The sequence below is a fragment of the Sminthopsis crassicaudata genome, chromosome 2, assembly GCF_048593235.1.
Source record: "Sminthopsis crassicaudata isolate SCR6 chromosome 2, ASM4859323v1, whole genome shotgun sequence".
Lineage (NCBI taxonomy): Eukaryota > Metazoa > Chordata > Mammalia > Dasyuromorphia > Dasyuridae > Sminthopsis > Sminthopsis crassicaudata.
Window position 1 is genome coordinate 609,986,340 of NC_133618.1, and position 25,443 is coordinate 610,011,782.

Sequence of the window (25,443 nt, forward strand, 5' to 3'; positions counted from 1 at the left end):
CAGAATGCTCATCTCATTGTACCTGTAGTGTGATGTTTGCCCGGGGCCAGTTCTGCAGGTCAGTGAACTGTAGATATGTGTCTCTGTCCACAAAGTTGACACTTAGCAGCTTCTCACACTCAGGGCCACCAAAGCCTGGCAGACACTGACATACAGGCCTGCTTCCTAGGTCTACGCAGTTGGCCCCATTCTGGCATTCGGCTCCCTCACAGGGGCTCAGGGGCTTTAGGGGCTGGGAGGCCATCTCACACAGCTGCCCGCTGTGATAAAAAGAAGGAAAAAGGAAGTGAGAAACAGTGACCCATTGTCCTAGGCATGGAGCACATCCTATTTCCTCCTGGAGCCCCTCTTCCCAGTATTACACTCATTACTAGTCACCTGAGCCCCGGCCCTATTTTCAATTAAACTCAATTAAGTGAGTATTTAGTAAATGTCTAGCCCCAGGGACCTACACAGCCCTTCTTCCACGGAGATCATTCCGTTAACTGGCACGGCCACTTTGTCTTTTGGAATTCCTAATTCTGTTGTTTGTTGGGTTTGAAAATTATTGTAAACTTAACAGCTATTAACAGAAACAAACAAATATACAAACAAAAAGAGTTGATGATCTTACATTGAACCTTCCAGGAGTCAGAGCTAAAAGAATCACTCAACAGATAAAGAAAAATCCTTTGTTCTGTATTTGCCATTAAAAACAAACCAAACCCTTGTAGACTATATTCCCACACCTTAAAAAGAGAAATTCTAGAAAGAACTTGACAAGACCTTCTAAAGTAAGCCAACATATATTTGAATACTTGTGAAGTCAGTGCAAAGATGAGCAAAGAAAGGTGAAAAACATGTTGAAAAATATAATCTAGGGGCAGCTCAGTGGCGCAGAGGATAGAGCACCAGCCCTGAAGTCAGGAGGCCCTGAGTCCAAATCTGACCTCATGCACTTAACACTTCCTGGCTCTGTGACCCTGGGCAAGTCACTTAACCCCAATTTCCTTGCCTGAGGAAAGAAAGAAAGAGAGGAGGGAGGAAGGAAGGAAGAAGGAAGGATGGATCTAGGAGCAAGAAACAAAAGGGGCCAAAGGCTTATAGATTTTCTAAAGGACTTTTTCCTACATATCATAAATTTTCCCCAAAAAATACAGTTGAGAATTGCATGACAAGAACCAAATGACATCACAAAAAAATGAAAATGTTTATATTTTAATACACAGGACATGATTTGATTATCAGTATAGAAGTCATTTCCACATCAGCTATTGTGCAGTGAGATCAATGACTTGTTGAAGCAAAGATCAAAACCAGTACAAATTGGAAGAACAATGAAAAGGTATGCTATTCAGTTTTAATCTCATCTATTTGAGTGAGCTATTGTCATTTAAAAACAGAAAATTAATCAAGACACATGTAACCATTACAATTTCCTAAAGAAGTTTGATGGAAATTAATCATAAAAATAAACCATCCCAGATATATGTTTTCTTAGAAGAGCAGAGAAGAGATATGGCAGCTAAGGGCACAACTGCTTCAAACTTGTTTGTAAAATCCAAAGAAGAAAGGCAGTGGAAGAGAAGGAGCAATGATCACTTTATAAAATAGAAAGAAACAGTTTCACAGAAAGCTTGGTGAGATTAAGTTACGTTACCTCAAGGACACTTAAGGATGAAATTTGAAGAGGGGGCTGGGGAGAAACAAAATAACAGAAAAGATACAACATGATTTCCACAACAAACTCTTGCCTTTAAAAACAGTAAAACCTCCACTTCTGTACCAACAGCACAGTCCCAGTGCCCAGTGTCCTGCATAAGGTGCTGAAGAAAATCAGCGTGGAGGAGCAGTTGGGCTCCAAAAAGTCTGTGTTTCAGTAGATGCAGTTTTGAAGGCACTGGTTTTCAAGCTCTCAGAAAGGGGAAGATACAGGGAAGATACAGGCCATATACCTATTGTCTCAGCGCTTAAAAACTGAAATAGGAATAATCTACATGTGTTGAAATCATTCTTGTGAAAACTACAAGAGCAGATAGGCTTTCTCAAATCATTTTACAGCAGAAACATCTTTCTGGTAAAACAATTGACCCAAAGAGGTAGACAATACAAGATCCCATTGTATTTATCATCTGTTGACTATTTAAAAAAAATTGATTTGTAGAACAAAATGCCACCTTAAAAATTCTTTTATGTCAGGGTGTCACTCATGTATATGATAGAATCACCCAAGATTCCTTGAATGATGTAACAGAAGAGATAATTTTATTCTTTAGCAATCTAATTATTAATAACAAATGAGGCATGAACAGTAAGACACAACTCTTCAAAGGTTATTTGCAACCACCATGAAAGAAATATGATCCAAGTTTCTGTACAGTTTGTGAAGTCTTCCATATGCTTTTCTTTGCAGATCACATGTTACTAATTTCCTCAATCCCCAGAACATTTTATATCCTAAATTAGAGGTACATAATTGCTCAAGAGTTCAGACTAAGTCTCTCTATAGGAAAAGGCAAGTGGATAAAGAATGCCTATTGTCTAGACTACAGCATGCAATAGGATAACCAAACCATAAAAATTGTCTTTCAATACCTTTGTTTTGAACATAAAATTATAAATAGGTAATGAGCTAGGTCTGGCCCAAATATAAAGGAAGAGAGTCAGCTAGATTTCATTTGATAAAATACACAGTGTTTTTAAAAGCTTCTCCCTGAGACAAAGATCTATCATAAATATCAATACCCTTTGGTCAATACTGTTCGACCACACATCATGGAATACGATAGTCTCCAAAGCTGCAGGTTACCCAAAAGGCAACAGAAAGGTGTGAGATAGGTATGAGTGAGCCATTACATGTTAGCCAGTAATTACATGGGAGAAATTACTTAAAAGGAGATCATCAAAGAGATGCATGGCTAAGAAAGAAGATGGACCGTCATGGAGTGAGAAAGGATAACTGATGGATAGCTTCTGTGCCTCCTCAGATGTAAAGGAAGCATCTAGCATTTGGGGGTGGGCCCCTTGTGAAAAATTATAAGAGTTTACAGTAAGGAACAGAGTAACACTCGAGATTTTCCTTTGGTAACATTCAAGGGAGTACCCACATTAATGGAGTCACAGACACATATAGATAGTGTTGTCCGGAAGGCAGCTGAAGATGCACTGCAGAAGTAAGCTGCTTGTTTTGATTTGGGAATCATTTGCACAGATACGGTGACTGAATGCATGGGAATACATGTTTGCCAAGGGATGCAAAGGAAGAAAAGACCCCTGAGGGATACCCACACTTATGAGACAGGACATGGATCATGCTAAAGCAAAGGAAATTTTACAGACAGAAAATCATGGCACAGAACCAAAGGAGGGGAGAGGAGCAATCAATTGTGTCACACTCTGCACAAATGCCAAGGAAGATGACTGAGAAGAGGATTGATTGGGGATTGGCTGGGGCAAAACTGGCATCGGAATATGAAATGGAATATGAGCAATTTTTAAAAATGTGAGATTATTACAAACTGAGGCAGAGCGAAATATGTAAAACCAAAGTACAATTTGGTTTAAAAAAAAAAGAAAGAAAGAAAGTATCAGAACACACTATTGTGTGCAATATCAAATTAGATTTCTATACTGGATGTTTCAGCTTAATTATGTTTCTTTGCCATGAGAAGTAATTTACAGAGGGATGGGAAAAGATTTGATATAAAGACAAAATTTGTTTTATCAATTAGTCATGCCCTATGCTTTATGATACCATTTGGGATTTCTTGGCAAAGACAAAGAATGATTTTACCATTTCTTTCTCTAGCTCATTTTACAGGTGAGGAAACTGAAGCAAATAAGATTAAGTGACTTTCCCAGGATCACCCAGTCAGATTTGACCTTAGGACCTGCTGATAAAAATTCAATCTCTCTGGGCTTCCATTTTTTTGTAAAGTGTAAAGTAAATTTGTACATTTGAACTAGGTGATCTCTAAAGTTTCAGCCAGTTCTCAAGCAGCACTCTACTCATCTCACTCCCCTAATGACATTCCTAAGACTTACTTAAACATTTTTAAGAAGAGAATATTGCATTCAAAGGTTTAAGAGATTATTAATAATCTTTGAAAAAGCAGTTTCATCCGAGTGGTGGGATCTAAAATCAGTTGGCAAATTGTTGAGGAATTAGTGAATATTGAGAAAGTAAAGACAGGAAGGAGACAACAGGAAGAAGGGAGGAGATGATGGCTTGAAGTATATGATGGGGTCAAATAGAAACAAAGATTCAGCATTAGTGGGCAATAAGAAAGGAGACATTAAATAGGATTAAAGAGGAAAGTAGGAGGCTGGGGGAGAGGGAGAGAAGAACTACCAGGGAGATCAGCTCCAAAAAGAGAAAGGTGAAAGTTGGCATTTAAAGGGCACTCACAATCTCACCAAGCACTTTGTAAACATGATCTCACTTGATCTCACAATTGCTCTGGCAGGTAAGTACTGTACTATTCAAGAGACAAGGGTAGTATTCAGTTGAACTGGCTCACCAAAGAGTCAAGATGGGGATGGATAGGAATGGAGCTGGTGTAGAAGCGATAGCCAAAGAATTGAAGGGTTGAAAGATTAAAAATTACGGTAAGGCCCTAGAACAGAGTTTGGGGTTGTAAGGCCAGAGGGAAAGGTGGAATGACAATATATTTTGATCAGATAGGGGAATTTCAGAGTTCATGAACTCGGGTGATGGCAAGATCAAATATATCACTGTTTTTGTGAATGGCTGAGGTAACGTGGAAGAAAAGGTCATGTGAAATAAATGAGGTGAAAACTTTAGGTGAAGGTGTTTGAGGGAGTAATTATTATGTTTGTTGAAATCCTCTAGTAAGAGGGCAGACACTGAAAGGGAAAGACTGAGAAAATGTCTGGAGCTACCAGTTTTGACTGGATGGTAGGTATGGATTAAATGAACCTCAAAGGAGAGCTTACTGACTGATAATGGTAGGGGGGACCTGGAGGTGCCAGTGAGGGCAAGAAGCATTCTTAAATCCCCCAACTCAACCTGTGAGTCAGGGAAAATAATGAGCATGGAAAGAAAGGTCAAATAGGCTTCCATCACAAGGCAACCAGTTCTCAGTGAGAGACAAAGTATGTATGGAAAGAATAGACAAGGAAAAGATTGGAGAGGAAAGCAGATGGCACAGTGGGAAAGGTGGGTACTTTTAGAGTAGGACATGGTGCCTGGGATGGGGATGGAAGTGAATAGAAATTAAGGAATGGCAGTGTGAGTGGCAGATGATAGAGGGAGGAGAACAGAGGTCCTCCTCTGCTGATATCTGAGGTTTCAGAACTTACCAACTCCAATCTTTTCTGCACACTGCTGCCAAAGCAATATTCCGAAATCCCAGATCCAGCCATGTCACAGCTCAGTACCCTCCAATGGCCCTCTTTTATCCCTCAGATGAATCTCACACTCCTTTTTGTTTACAGCCCTTCACCCATTTTTCCAGCCAGTCTCTTCCAATATACATCTTTATATACTCTATTATCCATACAAACTGACTGACCTGTGCATGTTCTTCATGCACAGCCTTCCATCCCCTGCCTCCATGCTGCTGCAGAGATTGTCCTCCATATCTAGAATGTACTCCCAGCCCACATGAAAGTGAGCTTGACTTCTTCAGGGCTTTTAATGAGTAAGTACTCTTCTATAGTAAGAGACTGAGGGCCGGCCTCCAAGAGTCCCCCCCTCTAACATACTGGCTATGGGGTTCTTATTGCTCTAATAATGTAGATTGTATGCACTAGGAGGGGATGTGCATTGCCAATTAAAGGAGGGCAGGGTGGCCAAGAACTGAGATCTGCCTCTTCACATTTCTCATTGAACTCTCCCTGTATCTGTCTTTGAATTTATCATACTTTGCTGTGTTCCATGTTACTATTGGAAGGGAATAAACATTTATATAGCACCTTCTACATACCAAATTCTATGCTAAGCATTTTACAAATATTATTTCATTTGGATCTGTCATCTGAATTTTACAGCTGAGGAAACTGAGGCAAAGAGCAGTTAAATGACTTGCTCGGGGTCATACGGATAGTTCATGTCTGAGGGTGCCTTTGACTTGAGGTCTTCCTAACGTCAGGATTCTGTCTACTGAACCTAATATTTAACAATATCAAGTGAGATATGAAACAAGAAAAGGTATTCTTGCCCAAAACCACTCATTTCACCCCTGAGATGAAGTTGTTTTCTAAATGAAGATGTTTTACACTGAAATGAAGACGTTTTCTAAATGGAAAAGAGATTCAGTCCATCTAGTGAGGTCCTCTACATGCTCCTATTTGCAGAGAACATTGTATTGATTATATCATGTCCACTGAATGCCAGAATGTCTCAATTCGATTCACATGTACTCAGAAGAGATTAGCCTAGCAATTCACATAGGAAAAACCCAAATAGGCTAAAAATACACATTGTCCCGATAGTGATGTGCTATGAGATGGGCATCCCATGAGTTAAACTATCAGTCTATTGGACAAATGCCAATACACAGTGAGCTACCTGGAACCAGAAATGAATAGGAACAAGCCAGTAGACTGGATTACATTTAAAAGATGGATAATTTTCAGTGATCCCATGGCTGAGTAAATTGTGGTACATGAATGTTATGGAATATTATTGTTCTGTAAGAAAAGATCAGCAGGAGGAATACAGAGAGTCCTGGAGAGACTTACATGAACTGATGCTGAGTGAAATGAGCAGGGCCAGGAGATCATTGTACACAGCAACAACAGGATTATACAATGATCAATTTTGATGGGCGTGGCTCTTCTCAACAAAGAGATGATTCAGACCAATTCCAATGATCTTGTGATGAAGAGAGCCATTTACACCCTGAGAGAAGACTGTGGGAACTGAATGTGGATCACAGCATAGCATTTACACTCTTTCTATTGTTGTTTGCTTGCATTTTTGTTTTTCTTCCCAGGTTATTTTTACCTTCTTTTTAATTCTGGTTTTTCTTGTGTAGCAAGACAACTGTATAAATATATGTGTGTGTGTTTAATATATAGTATTTAACATATATACATATATATATTGTATTTAACATATACTTTAACATACTTAACATGTATGGGATTACCTTCCATCTAGGACAGGGTATGGGGGGAAGGAAGGGAAAAGCTGGAACAGAAGTTTTGCAAGAGTCAATGTTGAAAAATTATCCATGCATATGTTTTGTCAATAAAAAGTTATAATTAAAAAAGAAACTAAAAAAAAACATACAAACAAAAAATTTTTTTCATGCTGCCTATCTTTTTAAAACCACTTTTCACAAGCATTCAGCCATTCTGGAGAGCAATTTGGAACTATGCCCAAAAAGTTATCAAACTGTGCATACCCTTTGACCCAGCATTGCTGCTATTGGGCTTATATCCCAAAGAAATACTAAAGAGCGGAAAGGGACCTGTATGTGCCAAAATGTTTGTGGCAGCCCTTTTTTGTTTGTGGTAGCTAGAAACTGGAAGATGAATGGATGTCCATCAGTTGGAGAATGGTTGGGTAAATTATGGTATATGAAGGTTATGGAATATTATTGTTCTGTAAGAAATGACCAACAGGAGGAATACAGAGAGGCTTGGAGAGACTTACATCAACTGATGCTGAGTGAAATGAGCAGAACCAGAACATCATTGTACATGGCAACAACAATACTATATGAAGATGTATTCTGATGGAAGTGGATATTTTCAACATAAAGAAGATCTAATTTATTTCCAGTTGATCAATGATGGACAGAAACAGCTACACCCAGAGAAGGAACACTGGGAATTGAGTGTAAAATGTTTGCACTGTTGTCTTTCTACCCAGGTTATTTATACCTTCGGAATCCAATTCTTACTGTGCAACAAGAAATTTGGTTTTACACACATATATTGTATCTAGGTTATACTGTAACACATTTAATATGTATGGGATTGCCTGTCATCTAGGGGAGGGAGTAGAGGGTGGGAAGGGAAAATTTGGAAAAATGAATACAAGGGATAATGTTGTAAAAAAAAATTACTCATGCATATGTACTGTCAAAAAATTATAATTATAATTTTAAAATTAATTAAAAAAAAAAAACAAACCACTTTTCATTCATTTAAATCACAGTTCCCTGTAATCTCACAAGACTCAAAATGATCAGTGATCAAAGGAAACAGGAAGACAAATGTTGGCTAGAAGTAGGCTATAGCAGATTACCAAAATTGGCTTTAATGCAAGAAGTAGTATGAGTAACTGAAATGAAGAAGTACTGCCTAATACTGTAGTTAAAGGGAGAGATAATTGGTGAGATAGCTAACTGGTACATTCCAATGCTCCTTCCAAAGTGGAAGACCTTTAGCACACTGGGACGATCTTTTGTGGAGGATTTGGGCGAGGAGATAGATGCATAACAGCAGCATTGGATGAAAAGGAATGGTTGGCTAGCAGTACAGCAAGGAGGAAGTAGCTATATCAATGTGGTCACTGATCTGTCAAAGTATGGAAGATTTCCTTTCCCATGCTTAGATGATAAACTCATGAAAACAGAAACTATGCCATACCTATCCTTGTATCTCCAATGCCTGGCACAGTGTCTCAGCTGTAGTGAGCACTTACGTAATTGAACTAATTACAGAACAGAAGGATTTCTTTAGTTCTCAGGCTGTCTCCTGATGGGAAAAAGGTGGTATATACCAGATAAAAGAGGGTCTTGTTTCTGATGTCAGAAAATCACTAGTCTTAGTCTGGTGCCTTCAGTAAAGGGAAAAACATTAGGATGCCGGATTATGGATTTCTTTATTAGCCCCTTCCTCAGGATTAGTCTCGGACACTCTTAGGGTAGGTGGGCCCCCTAGGCCTCTGAATCTTACCTGTATCCTTCTTCACAAAGACAAGAGTAACCATTCACTTCATCTACACAATGGGCACCATTCTGGCATTGATGATCTATGCAGTCATTGTAGTTTATGCTGCAGTTGTCACCCACATAGCCTGGGGTACATTCACACCTAAGAAGAAAGAAAACTTCACATTTACTCACTGCTAAAAAGCCTAGACCATCATCATCACCATCAACCTTAGCACTTTAAAGTTTGCAAAGTGCTTTACAAATATTCTCTCATTTGATTCTTGTAATAATCCTGTAAAGTAAGTGCTGTCATTATCCCCATTTTACAGATGAAGAAACTGAGGCTGAATTTCAACTTCATTTATGATTCATTTCTATTTGAGGAGAGTTAGGATAGGTACTGTGATTTCATCAATATAGGCAATTCCCTATTCTGGTAAAGTAGGGCTGCATCCTCTCTTCAACAAAGTCGATCCATAGCCATTTATTAAGCACTTATCATGTGGCAGAAATTGAGTTTAGTGCTAGAGATACAAAAAACACTCCACCTTCTCTTCCCTCTTCCCAAAAATTCTCCCTCTCTGCCCCCAAGGAGGGTTCATTTTAATAGACTATTCTTATAGGTTTAGATAATTGCCTAGAACAGAAGTCAAAAGTTAGGTGCAGAATCAGATTTTAAAAGTTACTAGGAAATATATAACAATATAAATAAAAATGCAGTAAAACATAGTTAAGATTATATTTAAAAACTAAGTCAATCTGTAACCCATGGGGATCCTTCCTTACACTTCCGTGGTCCTTATTTCTACTTGAGTTTGACAACAACTTGACACTTGAGGAAATTGAGACAGAGACTATAATGCCGAAGAAACTGAAGCAAGATAGAGATTAGAGGTTTTTAATATTTTATGAGAAGGAGAGTTTGGACTGGGGGCAAAACAGGATCCATGTTGACCCCAGCTGGCTGGATTGGTCTCTTGTTTCAAAGTATCCAGCAAGGAGCAAGGGATTCCAGAGACTCTTATAGGACTCCAGCGATCAGGGAAACAAAAGCAGAGGAGTAAAGTAGTGGTGAGTGGGAGTTCCAGAAAAGGACCATAAATTCAGTTCTGACAGGCTGGGGGTAAGGAAGGATTATAAATTCTGATAAGTTGGGAGGCTAGGAGCCAGGATGTCTGAAGATATGCCCAAATATTTAGATAAGCCATCTGGAGGTTTATGACTCTTTGGAATGCTAATTTCAGTCCTAATGGCCAGGAAGGGGGGGGTTGCCACCAGGGAGACTGAGGCAGAATAATTCAGGGAAACTAATGCAGGGAAATTGAGGCATAATAGAGATTACGTGACTTGCCTACTAAGTGACTGTGTCTGAATTTGAACTCAAGTCTTCTTGACTCCAGGCCTGGTGCTCTATCCATTGAACTACCTAGCTACCTCAATAGAACAAGTATTATCTCCTTCCAGTCCTTCAAATAACTGAAGATGGCTATCATGGGCACCCTAACCTAGACTAAACGTTCCCAATTTCTTTGATCAGTCCTCACAAGGCCCTCTAACATCTTGGGTGCCATCTTTCAGATGCTTTCTAGCTTCCAAAAATGTGGTGGTATTTTTTTTTTGTTGTTTTTTTTTTTTTTTTTTTTTTTTTTTGAGCAAAAAACATTTTCAGATGCATGGTAGAGAGAATTTGCTTTTTCAAGCATGGGTTAGGCTAAGATGGCTGCTCAGATCAACTCTAAGATTCTGTGATTCTGTTAACTTTTGTCCATATCCTGGTTAGCAACTAACTTGATGTATGAACTTGGCAGTAATAGGGCACATTTAGAAAAGCAAGGGAACCCATGAATTAGGACAACACTTACTTGGGCCCTTCTGGAGTACCAACACATTTGGCACCATGTTGACATGGGTTTAAATTTGGAGAACAGAAGTCCACCAGCTGCTCGCAGACCCTTCCTACAGAGAAAGAGACAAGACAGGATGCCCACTTATAGTTCCTCTTAATCCATGCCTTTCTTAGCTCAAGCTAAATCATAAAATTGGGAGGAACCCTCAAGGTCATCTAATCCAACCCCTTATTTTTATATATGAAATTTTATATCTGAAAACTCAGGCACTTAGGGAACATGTGACTTGCTGAAGGGTTACAGAGGTAGAAAATGACAAAGCTGGAATATGAATCCAGATCTTGACTCCAAACTTAGAATTCTTTGTAGCATCCCACTCTTGTCTCCAAACGGGGCCACATGCAGTTCCTGATACCTTAGGGTGGCATGGAGAGGCTTTGACAGTCCTATCCCACCCCAACTGCTAGAATTAGAGAGTTGCTCAGATTTTATCGTTTCCTATATTGTAGGTTGAGGGGTACAGAGGGCTCAGAATTAATGAAGTCTGAACATAATCTCCATTTCATATTTCTCTATTCCTAGTTTGTCTGATGAAAAGTTCTCTATCCTGTTATCCTTTCCCCCTTAATGTTCACAGACACAAATACACAATCTCTCTCCCATGAAGATGGCACCTGTGTATTGAAAGGGGCATAAACATGTGTAGTTGTTGACGCCATCCACACAGATGCCCCCATTCTCACAGGCATGATCTCTGCAGTTGTCTGTGTTCACCCCACAGGTTGGCCCCTCAAACCCCACTGGGCAGGAACACCTGCAAGGAACAGAGAAAAGCAGGTCAGTTTCCAAGCGGCAAGAAGTCTCATAGATCCTGATTTAATTCCTGATTCCTCTACCTTTGGACATGACACAGTTCTCCCACTCATAACTGAGGCCTCCCTTCTGAATACTAATTCCAATCCTGCTGGTGATATATTAGAGCAAGATCCGTGTTAAGGAGTCAAGAGACCCCAGTTCTAGCAGCACCACTAACTAGCTGTGTAACTTTGGGCAAATAACCTTCCCTCTCTGGACCTCATTTTTCTGATCTGTAAAATAAAGGGGTGAGATGAGATGCTCTTAAGGTCCTTTCCAACTCTTAATAAGTCTATGAATCTTAAGTCATTCCCATCTTGGGAGTCAAAGGTACTCCTCCTATGTTGGGGGCAGGAGCCCAGAGGTGCTTCTTAACATTCTCATCTCTTTTTTCCTGTTCTAATGCCCACTCTGTGTAGCTTATAAACTGAAAGCATATTTCTGGGCTCAGAGTCAGACTGCCCAGGTTTGGTTCCTGCGTCTGTCACTTACAGCCTAGGTGAGAGTAGACAGGGTCTCTTCCTCTCCCTGGACTCGTGTTCTCATCTATGAAATGGGGGCTTGGATTAGACACCCTCTTAAGTATCCCTCTAGCTCTAAATTCTGTGAACTATGGTGCATGTTGCTAACAACCACTGAAATGAATTAAATGAGTTTGTATATATGGGTTTATTCTCCTTCTTTTCTTATGGGAAGAGCTATGGCTCTTAAAGTCTTTTGTATCCTCCTTCCCTGCCCCACATGCACACACATTGCCTCTGCTTACAGTATGAAGTCCTAGAGGCTTTGGCTTCATCCAGAAATATCACATCTTCCAGAAGCCACCAAACTATCTGCTTTCTCCAAGGTCTCATTCCAGTCCTTCAACAAATGTTGATCCAGATGGCCTTAGAGGTCATCCCTCCAACATCCCTCATTTTAGAGATGAAAAAATTAAAGCCCAGAGTAATAAGAGACTGGGCCAATGACAAAGAAGTCACCAGTGGCAGACCAAGAATTTGAACCCTGGTCCTTTGACTTCAGATCGAATATCCTCTGACTGTATTAAATTAACAATCTGATCTTCTGGCCTGATTCTTATGCTGTGTTGAAGCTCAAGCCTAACATTATACTCTAAGCCTCCCCTTGCTCTCATGCTCTGTCCTTTTATCTGTCTGCTCTAAACCAGCCCTGACATTTTTGCATCTCCATCCAAAAACCACTGTAAGCCTTAGGGAGGGAGGGTTTTTTTTAACTGTGTCTAAGAGATGGGCAGAATAAATGCGTTGATTGAGCTTCTCTGCCAAACCCCAAAGGAGAATCTATGCCTATTGTAAGGATGCTGGGTTTCCAAGGCGACGGGAAGAGAGGCCATTTAGCATTTTATTTTTTTACATCTGGTAATTTAGGTTTGAAGAGACAGGTTTGGCCATCTCTGCTTCTTGATTCAACATCATTTTCCAGGGAGCCCATTTGTTCTTTCTCTGCTGGGGATTTATTTTCAGAAAGTAATTATGTTCCCCCAGAAAGGCCCACGGCCTTGGGACTTGGAGCTGGGGGGTGGAGAGGCATTTGACTCCTCTACACTTCCTGCTCCTGATGGATCAGGGATAACCCTGAGAGCAGGTTGAAGGGCTCAGATCAAAGGGGAGAGAATTTTGGGATTAGGATTTTAGAGTTTAAAGGGACCTTAGAAGTCAAATAGTGTGACTTTTTAATTTCACTGAGAAGGAAACTGAGGTTTAGAGAAGGAAAATAACTTGTTCAAGTTACACAGTAAGTTTATGGTGGCCAGAATCAGAACACAAAGTCACTGCTTCTTCTGGCCGACTCCCCCACCCCCAGCTGAGATCAGATTCACATCAGCCATTTATGGCATAGATCTGCTCTTACCTGCTTATGGCCAGCTCTGTTAGATGCCAGGTTCTCTAAAGAACATTAACAAGCCTGGCTAGAACCCATCGTGCACTCTAATCTGGGGGACAACGGGGTGCACCTGCCCCCATCTCTACCATACCTTTCACTGGTATCCACTAGCATGAGAACCCATGTAGTAGTAGTAGACACATAAATACGTTTGTCCTGAAGAGGGCCTCTCCCTTCATGCTGCTGTTCTGTTCTCTGGTGGAATTCCCCCAGCCTCTCTCTCTAATTTTTCTCTTTTCCAAATTGGTCTTCAAATCTGACCTAGCACTTCCTTTCAGAGGCTGCCCATTTTAGGTAGACTAGACCCTCTTCCATGGCCTTTTGAGTCTATCCAGGCTTTGGATCATTTATCCTCCCAGGAACCTGGCCTTACTTGGACCAATCCCCATAAGAGAACTACCTTTCCTTCCCCCCTGGCTAACCCACTGCTACATGCCCAGGATGTTGTGAGGAGGAAGAAGGCCCTCTGGGCACTCACGTGAACCCGGAGCCCTCTCCTGCTTGGGAGGAGTGACAGGTTCCGCCATTTTCACAGGGGCCACTGGAGCAACTGTTGAGTGACATTTCACAGTCTCTGCCCTGGGGAAGAGGAGGGGAAGAAGAAAGAAGAGGAGGCGGAGGAAGAAAAGGAGAAAGAAAAGGAAGAGGAGGTGGAGGAGACAGTAAATCCAGGGAGACATAGGGAAAGACTAGAGACAGCTTGAGCAAAGGTAGGGCCTGAAAAGGCTACAATTCATGAAAATTTCCCCCTCCCCCCAGGCAGTCCCCAGTCACCCTCCTGGTCCCAGCTCTATGATACAGACTCTAGGATCACAAGAGATCTCTGCCTCATGCTCCCTGGGGTATGCACCAGATTCCCTTCTTGGCCTACCTTGTAGCCACTGGGGCAGGTACATCTATAAGAATCCAGAGGGTCGTTCTGACAGGTTCCCTGGTTCTGACATGGGTTGGATAGGCAGGGGTTACATTTGGCTTGCACGGTTATGGAGGGAGGGCCTAAGGGAGAGAGATGGGAAATGAATTTGTGACGTCCCTTAAAGGGTCCCAGGAACGATTATGTTCTTAGAATCATAGTTAATATGTCTCAGGTGGAGGAAGGAGGGTTTGACCTACAGCAGTTAAATATCCTAGAAGCACCTTGTGTGTGTGTGGGAAGACTTTCTCTTCTCTCATCCCTCTCTCTCTGGTTCATACTTAACCCACTGACTTGCAAACTCACTCATCCTGAAAAAATAATACATTCCAAGGACAGATGTGTTCGGGAGGAAGTGAGCCGGCGGCACAGTGCCCAGAGTGCTGCGCCTGGAGTCAAGGAGTTCAAATCTGGCCTCGGACACTTATTGGCTGTAGGATCCTGGACCGCTCACCTAAACCTGTTTCCCTCAGTCTCCCCGTCTGTAAAATGAGCTGAAGAAGGAAATGGCAGGGCTTGGCCGGCTATCTCTCCCTACTGGTTTTCTTTTTCCTCAACCATTACCCTTTTTCTAGACCCCATCTATTACCACTGAAAGCTTTTGGCTACAATAGAAGGCTATAGGCTACAGTAGCTGTCTGATTCCTTGAAATCCCACGCATCCTTTCTTCAGGAGTTGTTTCTGAGAGGTTTTCCTGCTAATACCTACAGGAAAATATACAAGAGTTTCAAAGTAACAAGCAAAAGAGTGAAAGCAACAGTTATTTAAGTCTTTGAAACTTATGTCTATGATATTCCTTGCTCCTCATTAGCCCAGCCTCCTACTCTGCCATTCTTTGAACCCCATTTCCCAGATCTTATCCCCAGAGTCAGCTCCACTGAATACTGGGTAATTATAGCCCAAATGCGCCTGAAAAAAAGAGATCTGAGAAAGCACCCTCCTCACTTCTCAGCAGATTTGAAGGACATGGACAGAGAACATGGCACACACTGTTAGGTTTGGTTGATGTTAGTTTTGCCAAACTGCATTTCTTTATTTTTTAATAATGTATTGTTATAAGGAAAATATCATTAAGTGGAGGGGAAATATTGAAGAATTAAAGTAAAATTTGCAAAAACAAAAAAAGTCAATAATTTATCTCTCTTCTTACCTGAGGCTACATTCTAACAGAATTTCTTTTTTGAGAAAGAACCATCACCTGAAATCTGTCCCCTCCCTACCTTCTCTCAGATAGATGCAACACTAGTGATGGGACCAGAGGAGCAGAGGTACTAACGATGGAGCCAGAGAGACTATACACACTAATGATGAAAACTTGGGGACGATATTTGCTAATGTGCTATGGGATCAACAGGCATTAAAGGAAGGACCTGATTCATAATGGGTGCTGCTAATTGAAATGCTTTGGGGATTAACTGTGGTACCAGGGGGGCTGTAAGTGCTCTTGCTAGAAGCATCAGCATTAATGGTGGGACCATAGGTGCCAAAAGTAATAATAATAGCTAATACTGATAGCACTTGAAAGCTACAGAACATTGTATATACATTTCTTTATTTTACAACCATGTAAGGTATAAATATTCTCACTTTACAGATAAGGAAATGCTCTGAGAGAGGCTTGGCGACTCGACGTGAGTCACACACCTAGAACATATCTATAACTGAATTCAAAACCAATTCTTCCTGATTCCATGTCCAGGACACTTAATGGTAGAACTGTTGAGACCCCAGAGAGATGATAGTTTCTAATGATGGAAATCTAGGGACCAAAAGGACTGGGGCAGTTGGTCCACAAAATTGTCTCAAGGAAGTTCAGGTGTATGTTAGAGACAACTACTTCAACTGGCAGTCTCCACGATAAACATACCCTGGCTTCTAAAAGAAAGGTTGTCTTATCTATTTTCCACAGTCAAGGGAATGATTAGCTTTTGTTCAAAAGCCACATAAATCCTTCCCCCATTCCACACAATTCCTCAGCAGGGGAAATGTCCCCATGATGGATCAGGTTCATGTCCAGCCCTGTGTCCTCTTTCCTTTCTAACTGCTTAAATCCTACCCATTTTTCAGCTTTTTCTTACAATATTCTCCAGCCCCTTCCATGGTTCAAACAGCAATAGACTACAAGGCCGGAGACCTGGATTTTAATCCAGCCACTAACTAGCAAATCATTTGAGATCTCTCATTAGATGCTGGTCATCCTGATCTCTATCTTGCCATAGCCCCAGATGGCTCCACGGGAGCAAGTGATTCCACTTTGCACAGTTCATCCTCACTTAAATCCACTCACTTGCAAGCCATGGCATCATCTCCCTGATATTGTGGTCATCTTCAAGGACGAAGAACAAACAACATCAACAAATGCATTTCATTCATTGCTGTACAATGTACAATATACAGAGTACAAATCACTCTGGCAAAGTGATACCAGGAGATAAAAAGGTTAAAGAAGATACTGTCCATAGAACAGCCCCATCTGCTTCCTCCAGGACAGTCCCCTGGGAGTCATCTTTGGAATTCCTGGAGACTAGACTGTTACCTTTGACCACTGACCTTTGCAGTGTCAACTCTACCCGGCTCGCTCCTCTGAGGCCTTCAAAGGTCTCTGGCCATGATTTCTTGAATCTATAGTTTAAAAACCAGTAGCATACTCAAGGACAGCCACATGTAATTTTAAAAGCCTTTATTATACCTACTCACATAATGCCCTGACTTGTCAGCTCCCTAGTGAACACCTGGTCTGAAGACTCATGTGTTCACTACCAGACTCTTTACCTCTCAGCTATCCATCAGCTTGGCTCAGCTACCCCAGGCTAGGGAGCCAGGTTAAAGAGAGCGACTGCTGTCTGCATGGGCTTATAAAGGGCCTGTGAGGTCACACACACAGCCAACCAGCGAGAGAGCCGTCACCCATTACGAAGCTATCTCAATATGGATAGGATCCCACCCACAGGGCAGTCCTATATCCACAGAGAATACTTCTGGGCCACTCAAATCTCCTGTTGCACTGTGGCCGCCCATTTAAAGGACCCTTATACCAGAGATACAGAAAAGCAGTGGAGAAACAGGGAAACCTTAGAGACCGAAGTGGGTGTTAAAGGGAGAGAATGGAGAGCAGCTCACCTTGACATTCAAATTTCTTGGCAGGAGTTGTGAGGAGCAGCTTGCCTTCCATGTCAGGGGGTCCAGCACATCGGGCAATGCCAGGTTCCTTGTAACCCGTTTTGACCCAACTGGAGAGCCAGCGAAGGTGGCAGTTGCAGTAGAGCGGATTGGCTCCAATAGCCCTGGAAGCAAGATGGCAAAGAGATTAGCATCTGAATCTTAGAGCCCCAGAGTATCAGGACTGGGAGAAACACTTGGATCTGGAACATTAGAATCCTCCAATACTGAATGCTAGAGGAGGAAGAGAGCTTAGAGGTCTCTGAATCCATTCTCCTTTGCAGTTAAGTAATTGTGGCTTCTAAGCATTAACTAATTCATTCATTCATTCATCTATCTGGGCACTATCCATATCTCCTACCAACTGAAGATACACAAAAACTTATTTGTTTGTTTTGTAAGGTGATGAAGGCTGAGTTGCCCCACACTCACACAGCTAATACACATCAAATGTCTGAAGATGAATTTGAACTCAAGCCCTCCTGATCCAGGTTTGCACTCTATCCACTCAGCCACAATCATACGCAGTTTATCCATGCATGAAAAAATGGCACCTGAAAGCAATCAGTTCAATTTAACAAGCATACAATGAGAATTTATTAAATACAAAACATATCCTAGGCAGTAAAGAGCTTTGAGGGAGGTGAGAGAATACTGCTGGGATATTTCCATTCTCTGAAAACTCATAATGCCATATTCTACATTATATAGACGGATGTCAGAATTTGAAGAGTCCTCAAGAATTATCCAGTTCAAGTTTCCTCCTCTATTGATGAAGAAAGCTGAGGGCCAGAAGCACAAGGTAATCTTACTTAGGGCACACTTCTAGTGGATGGCAAAGTTGTGATGAGAACACAGTTCTCTTGACCACTAACATGTAGTCTTTCCACTCCACCAGATTTCCTCTCTTGGGGATTCTGAAACCGAAAAAATATCAGAAGATTCAAAGATTGACCTGAAAGGGACTGTGAAGGTCACCTGCTGCCAAACTTCCATTTTACAACAGAGGAAACTGAGAACTTAAGTGACTCATCCAAATTCAGGGCTGAGATCCAAATCCTGAACCTCATGTTTCCTGTTGTATCATGAAAAGACTGGTCCCTGCCTGTCAATGGAAGAGAAATGATTCAAGTTCGTTGAGAATGAGTTTGGGGGGACAGTTGTAAGAGGCCAATGATTTTGATTTCAGTCCAGGACCCTTGAATAAGGCAGGTAAGCATATTTAAGTCAGCTGATGACCATCCCTCTGTTCACCCCCCACCAATGATCACTGCAGCCTCAAATGGTCCTTTGGATACTCAGTGGCAATTTATCATGGAGTGGTATCAAGGCAGCTGCTTTAGGTACCTTGTCTCCTCTCTCTCTGGCTAGAAATACCCGAAAGCCCTGTAGAAGATCTGGAAGACAAAGGGCTTCTTTTCTGGTGTTTTATGACCTGGCTCATCATATTGTGATTGCAGAGATAAGTCATCCAGCAAAGAAAAGGTGGAGGAGGAGGAGCAGGGATAAAGAAGGAAGTAGAGACTAGAATATGGGGAGGGAAGAGAGAAATAAAGAAGAGCTAGCATTTATAAGCTCTTTAAGATTTATAGAACTCCTTGCACATATTTCCTTATTTGATGCTTCACAGATAGGAAAATAGGCTGAGAGAGATTAGAGGGACTTGTCCATAATGTCCGGACTAGCTGTCTGAAGGATCTCGGTACCAGCCCGAGTCCTTGATCACTAGATCAAGATAGATTCCTAGATAGAAGAATGAAGAGGCGGGACTCACATGGATGGCCAAACATGAAGTCTGTTTATTCCAGGTCCTTAAATGCCCTAGTACATTTGCATCACTATAGCGCACACTATATTAGACTGCGCCAGCTATAGGATACAGCTCATGCGGGGCCACATAAGCAACTTGCTATTGTGTAGATGTCTCCTGGTGAGTCAGTATCTGTGCTTCAAGTAGAACACAGGCTGTCGTGCCCCTGACTTCTCAGGAAGGCCGAGACACCTCCAAGAGGGATGAGACCCAAATCAGACAGTATCAGAGGTTCCCTGGCTGGACTGAAGGGTCTTATACCTCCCCCAGAGTTCCCCGCTATCTGCGGCCCTTAGTCCATATGGCTAACTATGGAGCTGAGGCAGGATCCAAATTCCGGTCTCCCTGAGCCTGGTCTGGAAGTTGGGCACCAAGGCTCCATTCCTGTGCTACCACCTCACTGCAGAACATGGAGTTCTGCATTTTCTGGTCTCAGTTCCCTCGGGGTTAAAATAAAGGAATTAGACTAGCAGATCCTTAAGGTCTTTTTCAACTTCAAAGAAATTTCTTTCTACATTTTTCTCTCTTTCTCTCTATCTCTCTGTTCCCCTCATGTCTATCTCGCTGTCTGTTTTCCCTATCTCTGTCTCTGTCTCACTCTTTCTCTCTGTCTCTCTCCCCTCTGAGTCTGTCTTTACCCTTCTCTGTCTGTCTCTCCTCTTTCTCTGTCTTTCTCTGTCTCCGTTTCTCTGTTCTTTTTCTCTGTGTGTCTCTCTCCCCTCTGTCTCTTTCCCCTTCTGTCTTTTTTTCTCCTCTCTGTCTCTCTGTTTCTCTCTCTCTCTGCCCCCCACACACACATTCCAGACCCATTGCTTTTTTTAGCTTGTTTGTTTGGTTTTTGTCCTTAGATACAAGGGGCATTGCCTTATTCTCAAAGCTAGCTTAAGTACCATGGAAGATACTGTGCTTTCCCATTGACACATCCTTGTACCAGCCAAAACACAGAAATCTCTGTAAACAATTGAACTTTGTGACCAGGCTTAGACAGAGCCAGCGACGAACCTGATTGGTTATGTTGGGAATCTGCTCCAAAATGACATCTGAACAGATCTGTATCATCCATATTTATCAGTTTGCTCCTCCTAAATTAGCTCTGTCTCCTGACCAATCTCCTTAATTCTCCTAAAGGAGGAGTCTGAATTTGCAGACATTAGCTGTGGACTCAAAAGGACGTTCTGTTTGTCTTTGCTTTTTTTTTCTTTTACAGAATACAAAATGGAATACTTAGCCTCTGAACTGGAAGCTGGGGATAGGAACACAATGGCCCTGACTATTGTTCAATTTTTATGTCGATTCCAAAAGGTCATAAACACAGAACAAATTCAAGAAACACACAGCTAGAAGTTCTCATGGCAACTGGGACTCGCCCACTTTTACTGCCTGGAATTATGGTGGGGGCGACTGTGCAGAACCAGAGAGTCCTTGGTAATCAGCACATGAGAGGGCAGGCTCCATTTTGTAGGTGGGGGAATTAATCGCCGTGGTGGGCAAAGATGCGACCTGCTTGGAATCACTGCCTGGCATCGGGAGAAAATTCTGAATGCCCACAGAACCTGAAAGGAGGGCACCCACTCAGGAGCCAGGGGCACCCAGGAAGCAAGAGCCGGAGAGAGGCAAATTGTGCATCTGACCTGGCTCTCTGAGGCTCTGTGGTTTAACCCAAAAGGGATAGAATTCTGGGGGGAAATAACCTGCTGAGTTGTGTAGCTTCCCTTTAATACTGCCAGGGGTAGGGGAATAAAGGGGTATAAGGGAGTCACTTCAAACCTGGGTAAATTCTGAAATCTACCCCTGCCAATCTGATGCTCACCCTCTCTGTAACATTTCTTTAGCTGTAAAATAGTCTGTAAAACTATGTATATGTATGCACACACACACACACACACACACACACACACACACACACACACACACACCCTCCCCTTTAATTCCCATTTTACAGATGGAGAAAGGAGTCACACAGCTAATTAAGTACCTGAGATCTTATTTGAAATCAGGAAGATTCATCTTCCTGATTCCAGGCTGCCATTCTATCCTCTGAGTCACCTAACTGCCATCTCTCTCTCTCTCTCTCTCTCTCTCTCTCTCTCTTTGTCTCTCTCTCTCTCTCTCTCTCTCTCTCTGTCTCTCCTCTCTCTCTCTGTCTCTCTCTCTCTCTCTGTCTCTCCTCTCTCTCTCTGTCTCTCTCTGTCTCTCTCTCGCTCTCTTTCTCTCTCTCTCTCTCTCTCTCGTCTCTCTCTCTCTCTTCTCTCTCTCTCTCTCTCTCTGTCTCTCCTCTCTCTGTCTCTCTCTGTCTCTCTCTCGCTCTCTTCTCTTCTCTCTCTCTCTCTCTCTCGCTCTCTCTCTCTCTTCTCTCTCTCTCTCTCTCTCTCTCTCTCTCTCTCTCTCTCTCTGTCTCTCCTCTCTCTCTCTGTCTCTCTCTCTCTCTCTGTCTCTCTCTGTCTCTCTCTCTTCTCTCTCTCTCTCTCTCTCTCTCTCTCTCTCTCTCTCTCTCTCTGTAGAACAGTAGAATTTCTACTGTCTCTGGCAGTAGAACCAAGAAACATCTGTCTTTGACATCCTTCTTATTTCCTTCTCTGATGCTCACCACCAAACAGCTCTGGTCCACACACCCTACTCTGTTTTGCAAGACGCTCCTTTGTGAATGTGTCATGGTTCCCCCTCCCCCACAGCCCATTAGCTTCTAAGCCATAAAAGACCAGGCACTTTGATTTCTTCTGTCTTTGTGTCTTTCTTGTCCCTCATATAACTTCCAATGTCTCACGAGTGTTTGAATTGAATTGCATGTATCTCGAACATCCTAGTTTGTCTTCTTCACTTTTGGAGTTCTCTTTTCTATGAATTTATCTGAATCTTATTGGAGAGGAGGGAGAGACTTTTCATATTTTCAGCCTATGCCCCCCTGGCTAAAAGTCCCATTAAGGCTATGGGTTTTGAATGAAACAGGAATTCCTGTCTTATCAGAAAACATTTTTCAAACAGTATTCCGGAGGAGCCATTTAAAGCTGCCCAATAACACAAGAAATCTGTGGGAAATTATAAACAGTATCTCCAGATCTCTAGAACTGACATTTCACAGAGCACTATACCTTAGAATGAATAAATATAAGCTACTTGAAGGCAAAACCATTTCTTATTCATCTTGTATCTTCCTCGGTGTTTAATGCATTAAATATGTACTTAGAGAATTGAACTGAATAACTTAGATAAGCAGATAGGTAACTCAGTGGATAAAATGCAGGCTGGATTTGCAATCGGCCAGATTCTAAGTTCAAATCCTATCTTAGACACTTGGTGTGACCCTGGACAAGTGTGCCTCAGTTTCATCATTTGTAAAATGAAGATAATAACACCCCCTACTTCAGAGAATTAGTATGAAGATCAAATGAAATAACATCTTGAAAAGCACCTTGCAAACAATAAAACAGCATGAAAATGCTTATTATTATTACTATTATTTTTTTTTAATTTTCTTGCCTCGATCCCAAAGCTCTACTTAAAAACCAAAAGGGGAAACCCAGAATAGGGAATATCTGCAGCGAGGTACTCACAGATGAGATAGGGAAGTCACATCGGTGAAAATGCCCTCACGGAGAGTGGAGATGTCGTTGCCATGGAGAGACCTGAGGAGATAACAATCTACTGTTGGTATAATCTCCAAGAAGAAAGGCTCTACCAAAGCTGCCTGGTGGTTAAAACTGGAAACAAGGGGCTGGCTTAAATTCTTCTGACAAGCTGGGACTTGCCAGTGGGTAGTCACAAAAATATCTCCATCCAGGTCTCTAAGAAGGAAGTGTGGCCACTTCATAGCTGTCCCTTTGCAGGCCATAGTGCCATGGATTAGGGTGAATGATTTAGCAAAGGGCCTTTTACAGGGGTCTTTGTTCCACAACCTCAAATCAATTCATCCCAGCCCAAACCAGCTTCGGTCCTTATTAGCTGTGTATGGAGGCAGGTCACTTGGTGACTCTAAGCCTTGTTTTTGTTTTATTTTGCTTTTTACCTGTAAAACAGAAATGAAATCTGTCCTACCTTCCTCATAGGGATGATGTTCTAATCTTTTTTTGGAGGGAAGTGCCTTGAATGACCTCTTTACAAACCCTCTATAAATGTGATCTGTTTTTATCATTTTCCCCAGGAAAAGGAGGATCCTTGAAGAAGGCATTTATTTGTACTACTAGGGTTGGGGATGGGTGGAGAAGAAACATAATAGAGTTTTCCTTAATAATCCCTATCTGCAGTCTAGGTACCAGTCAGTGAAAGCACCACTTGACCATGTACCACAAATAATGTGGTTGTGTTTGGCAAATTATTCTCATTCATTTCTGTGACTTCAAGACTTAACTGCCAGGGGCATGGACAAGTCAAATGACTTGCCTGGGTCACAGAGCTTGTGTGAGTTTGAAGCAGGACTTGACACAGATTTTTCTGACTCCACGGTCATCCCTCTAACCATGAGACCATGATTGCCATGCTACCTCTCAGAGGTCTAGAGGGAAGGGCTCATTTCTGCATGGGTGGGAAGATCCTTTTCTGAGATAGACCATCCAGGGTAACTTTCCATAGAGAGACAAGAGGAGCCAAAAGGACTTACAGCAGCCGGAGAGAACGGAGACCCTCAAAAGCCAGTGGTGGGATGCACTGAAGAGAATTATAGCTGAGAATTCTGTGAAGAGGGAAAGAAAGCACCCAGAGATTTTAGCAGAAGAGTCACATGTGACATTTTATCTCCCTGGTTTCAATGGGTCAATTTTTCTTGTGTTTTCCTCCTCCTCCTTCTTTCCCTGCTTCTTTTTTTCCCCTCCTCCTCCTTCTCAAATAAAGCATCTACCTATGAATGGGATTATCTGAAGAATTAAATGCAGTGAACTTTAAATCAAAGGCAGACAGGGGAACAGATGTCAGTAGTTATGGGCATAGAGTTAAATAAATGAGCAAATAGTGGGTAAGTATTAAACTAGATAGAGTATTTACACTGTCTGCAAATAAAGGAGTCAGTGCCCCCTGACAATTTACACACTTCTAGCTGCCAAGATCACCAACAGGGTGACTGCCAGCTTTGAAGACAGCCTCCCAGAAACTCAATGACTCTTCCTCATTTAAGTAAGACATGACAGTTGGGGAAGTATCAAGTGGCCAAATACCACAGATGCTTAAAAATGGGGCCCAAGTAACTGGGTAACCTCCCAGAACAATAAGTGTGGATATTGGCATATCAAGTGCTTTGCAATCCTGGAAACCCTGCCAGGTGCTTTAAGGAAAGAATTATAGCATTGTACGTTGTGCGAGGGTATGGGGTAGCTACATGCTATCAGTGATACAAGAAAATGGCCATCTAGCTGCAGCTCTGGACTTCAGGCACACTCCAGGCTTAGGAAAAAACCCGAGAAGAGAGATGGGTTAGATAGGAACCTCCTGAAGAGGAAAGAGAAGAAAGGAGGTGGCCAGGGCTCTGCTGTCCGCTTCCTCCTACCCACTGTCACCACCCTACTGTTTGTCCTGATTTGGTTCTCCAATTTCAGACAGGTTTAAGGAGAAACAAATTAAGCTCAAATGGTTCTCTGGTTCTTGGCTATAAGGAGACAGTGTAATGAAAAAGGAAGCCATTTAATTATTAACAGCTCACTTTCTCCAGCAAATTTCAGGTCCTGGCAACTTTGTTAATGGATATGCTCACTAGATTGGAGTAATGCACATGCTCACCAGACTGGGGCATCTTAAATTTTTTCTACTCATGATCCCTTTTTGTCTGAGAAATTTTTACATGACTCTAGGTATAGAGGTAAATAAAATAGACATAGACATGAAACATTTACTGATAATAAATCATAATTTTACAACCCTCCCATTCAGTTAGGATACCCCTTATGGGGCCATGAACCACAGTTTAAGAAGGTGGGCACTAGATTATAAGCAACTTGAGGAGAGGGACCAATTGTATTGTATTCTACCTCTTTCTGCCACAGTACCAGACATGTAACCAGAGCTTGTCAATGGCCTTTAAAGCACTTAGGAAGCCTGACCATCCTGCTAATGAGCAGTATCATGTTCATAGATACTATTTCTAAATAGTCGGCTCTACTGCATTTTGTTTTCTTTCTCATTTATTTTCCTTTTTGATC

The 25,443-nt window shown here is 41.9% G+C and overlaps 1 protein-coding gene across 1 annotated transcript in view; it reads right to left on the reverse strand.

Annotated features, from left to right (window-relative positions):
- Positions 1 to 25,443, reverse strand: part of SLIT1 (slit guidance ligand 1) — a 247,773-nt gene that overhangs the window by 4,618 nt on the left and 217,712 nt on the right. The window contains 9 exon segments of the mRNA XM_074295970.1: positions 23 to 260; positions 8,854 to 8,991; positions 10,694 to 10,787; positions 11,353 to 11,492; positions 13,917 to 14,017; positions 14,310 to 14,434; positions 17,473 to 17,636; positions 22,873 to 22,944; positions 23,916 to 23,987. Of these exon segments, the coding sequence (XP_074152071.1) occupies positions 23 to 260; positions 8,854 to 8,991; positions 10,694 to 10,787; positions 11,353 to 11,492; positions 13,917 to 14,017; positions 14,310 to 14,434; positions 17,473 to 17,636; positions 22,873 to 22,944; positions 23,916 to 23,987 (1,144 nt within the window).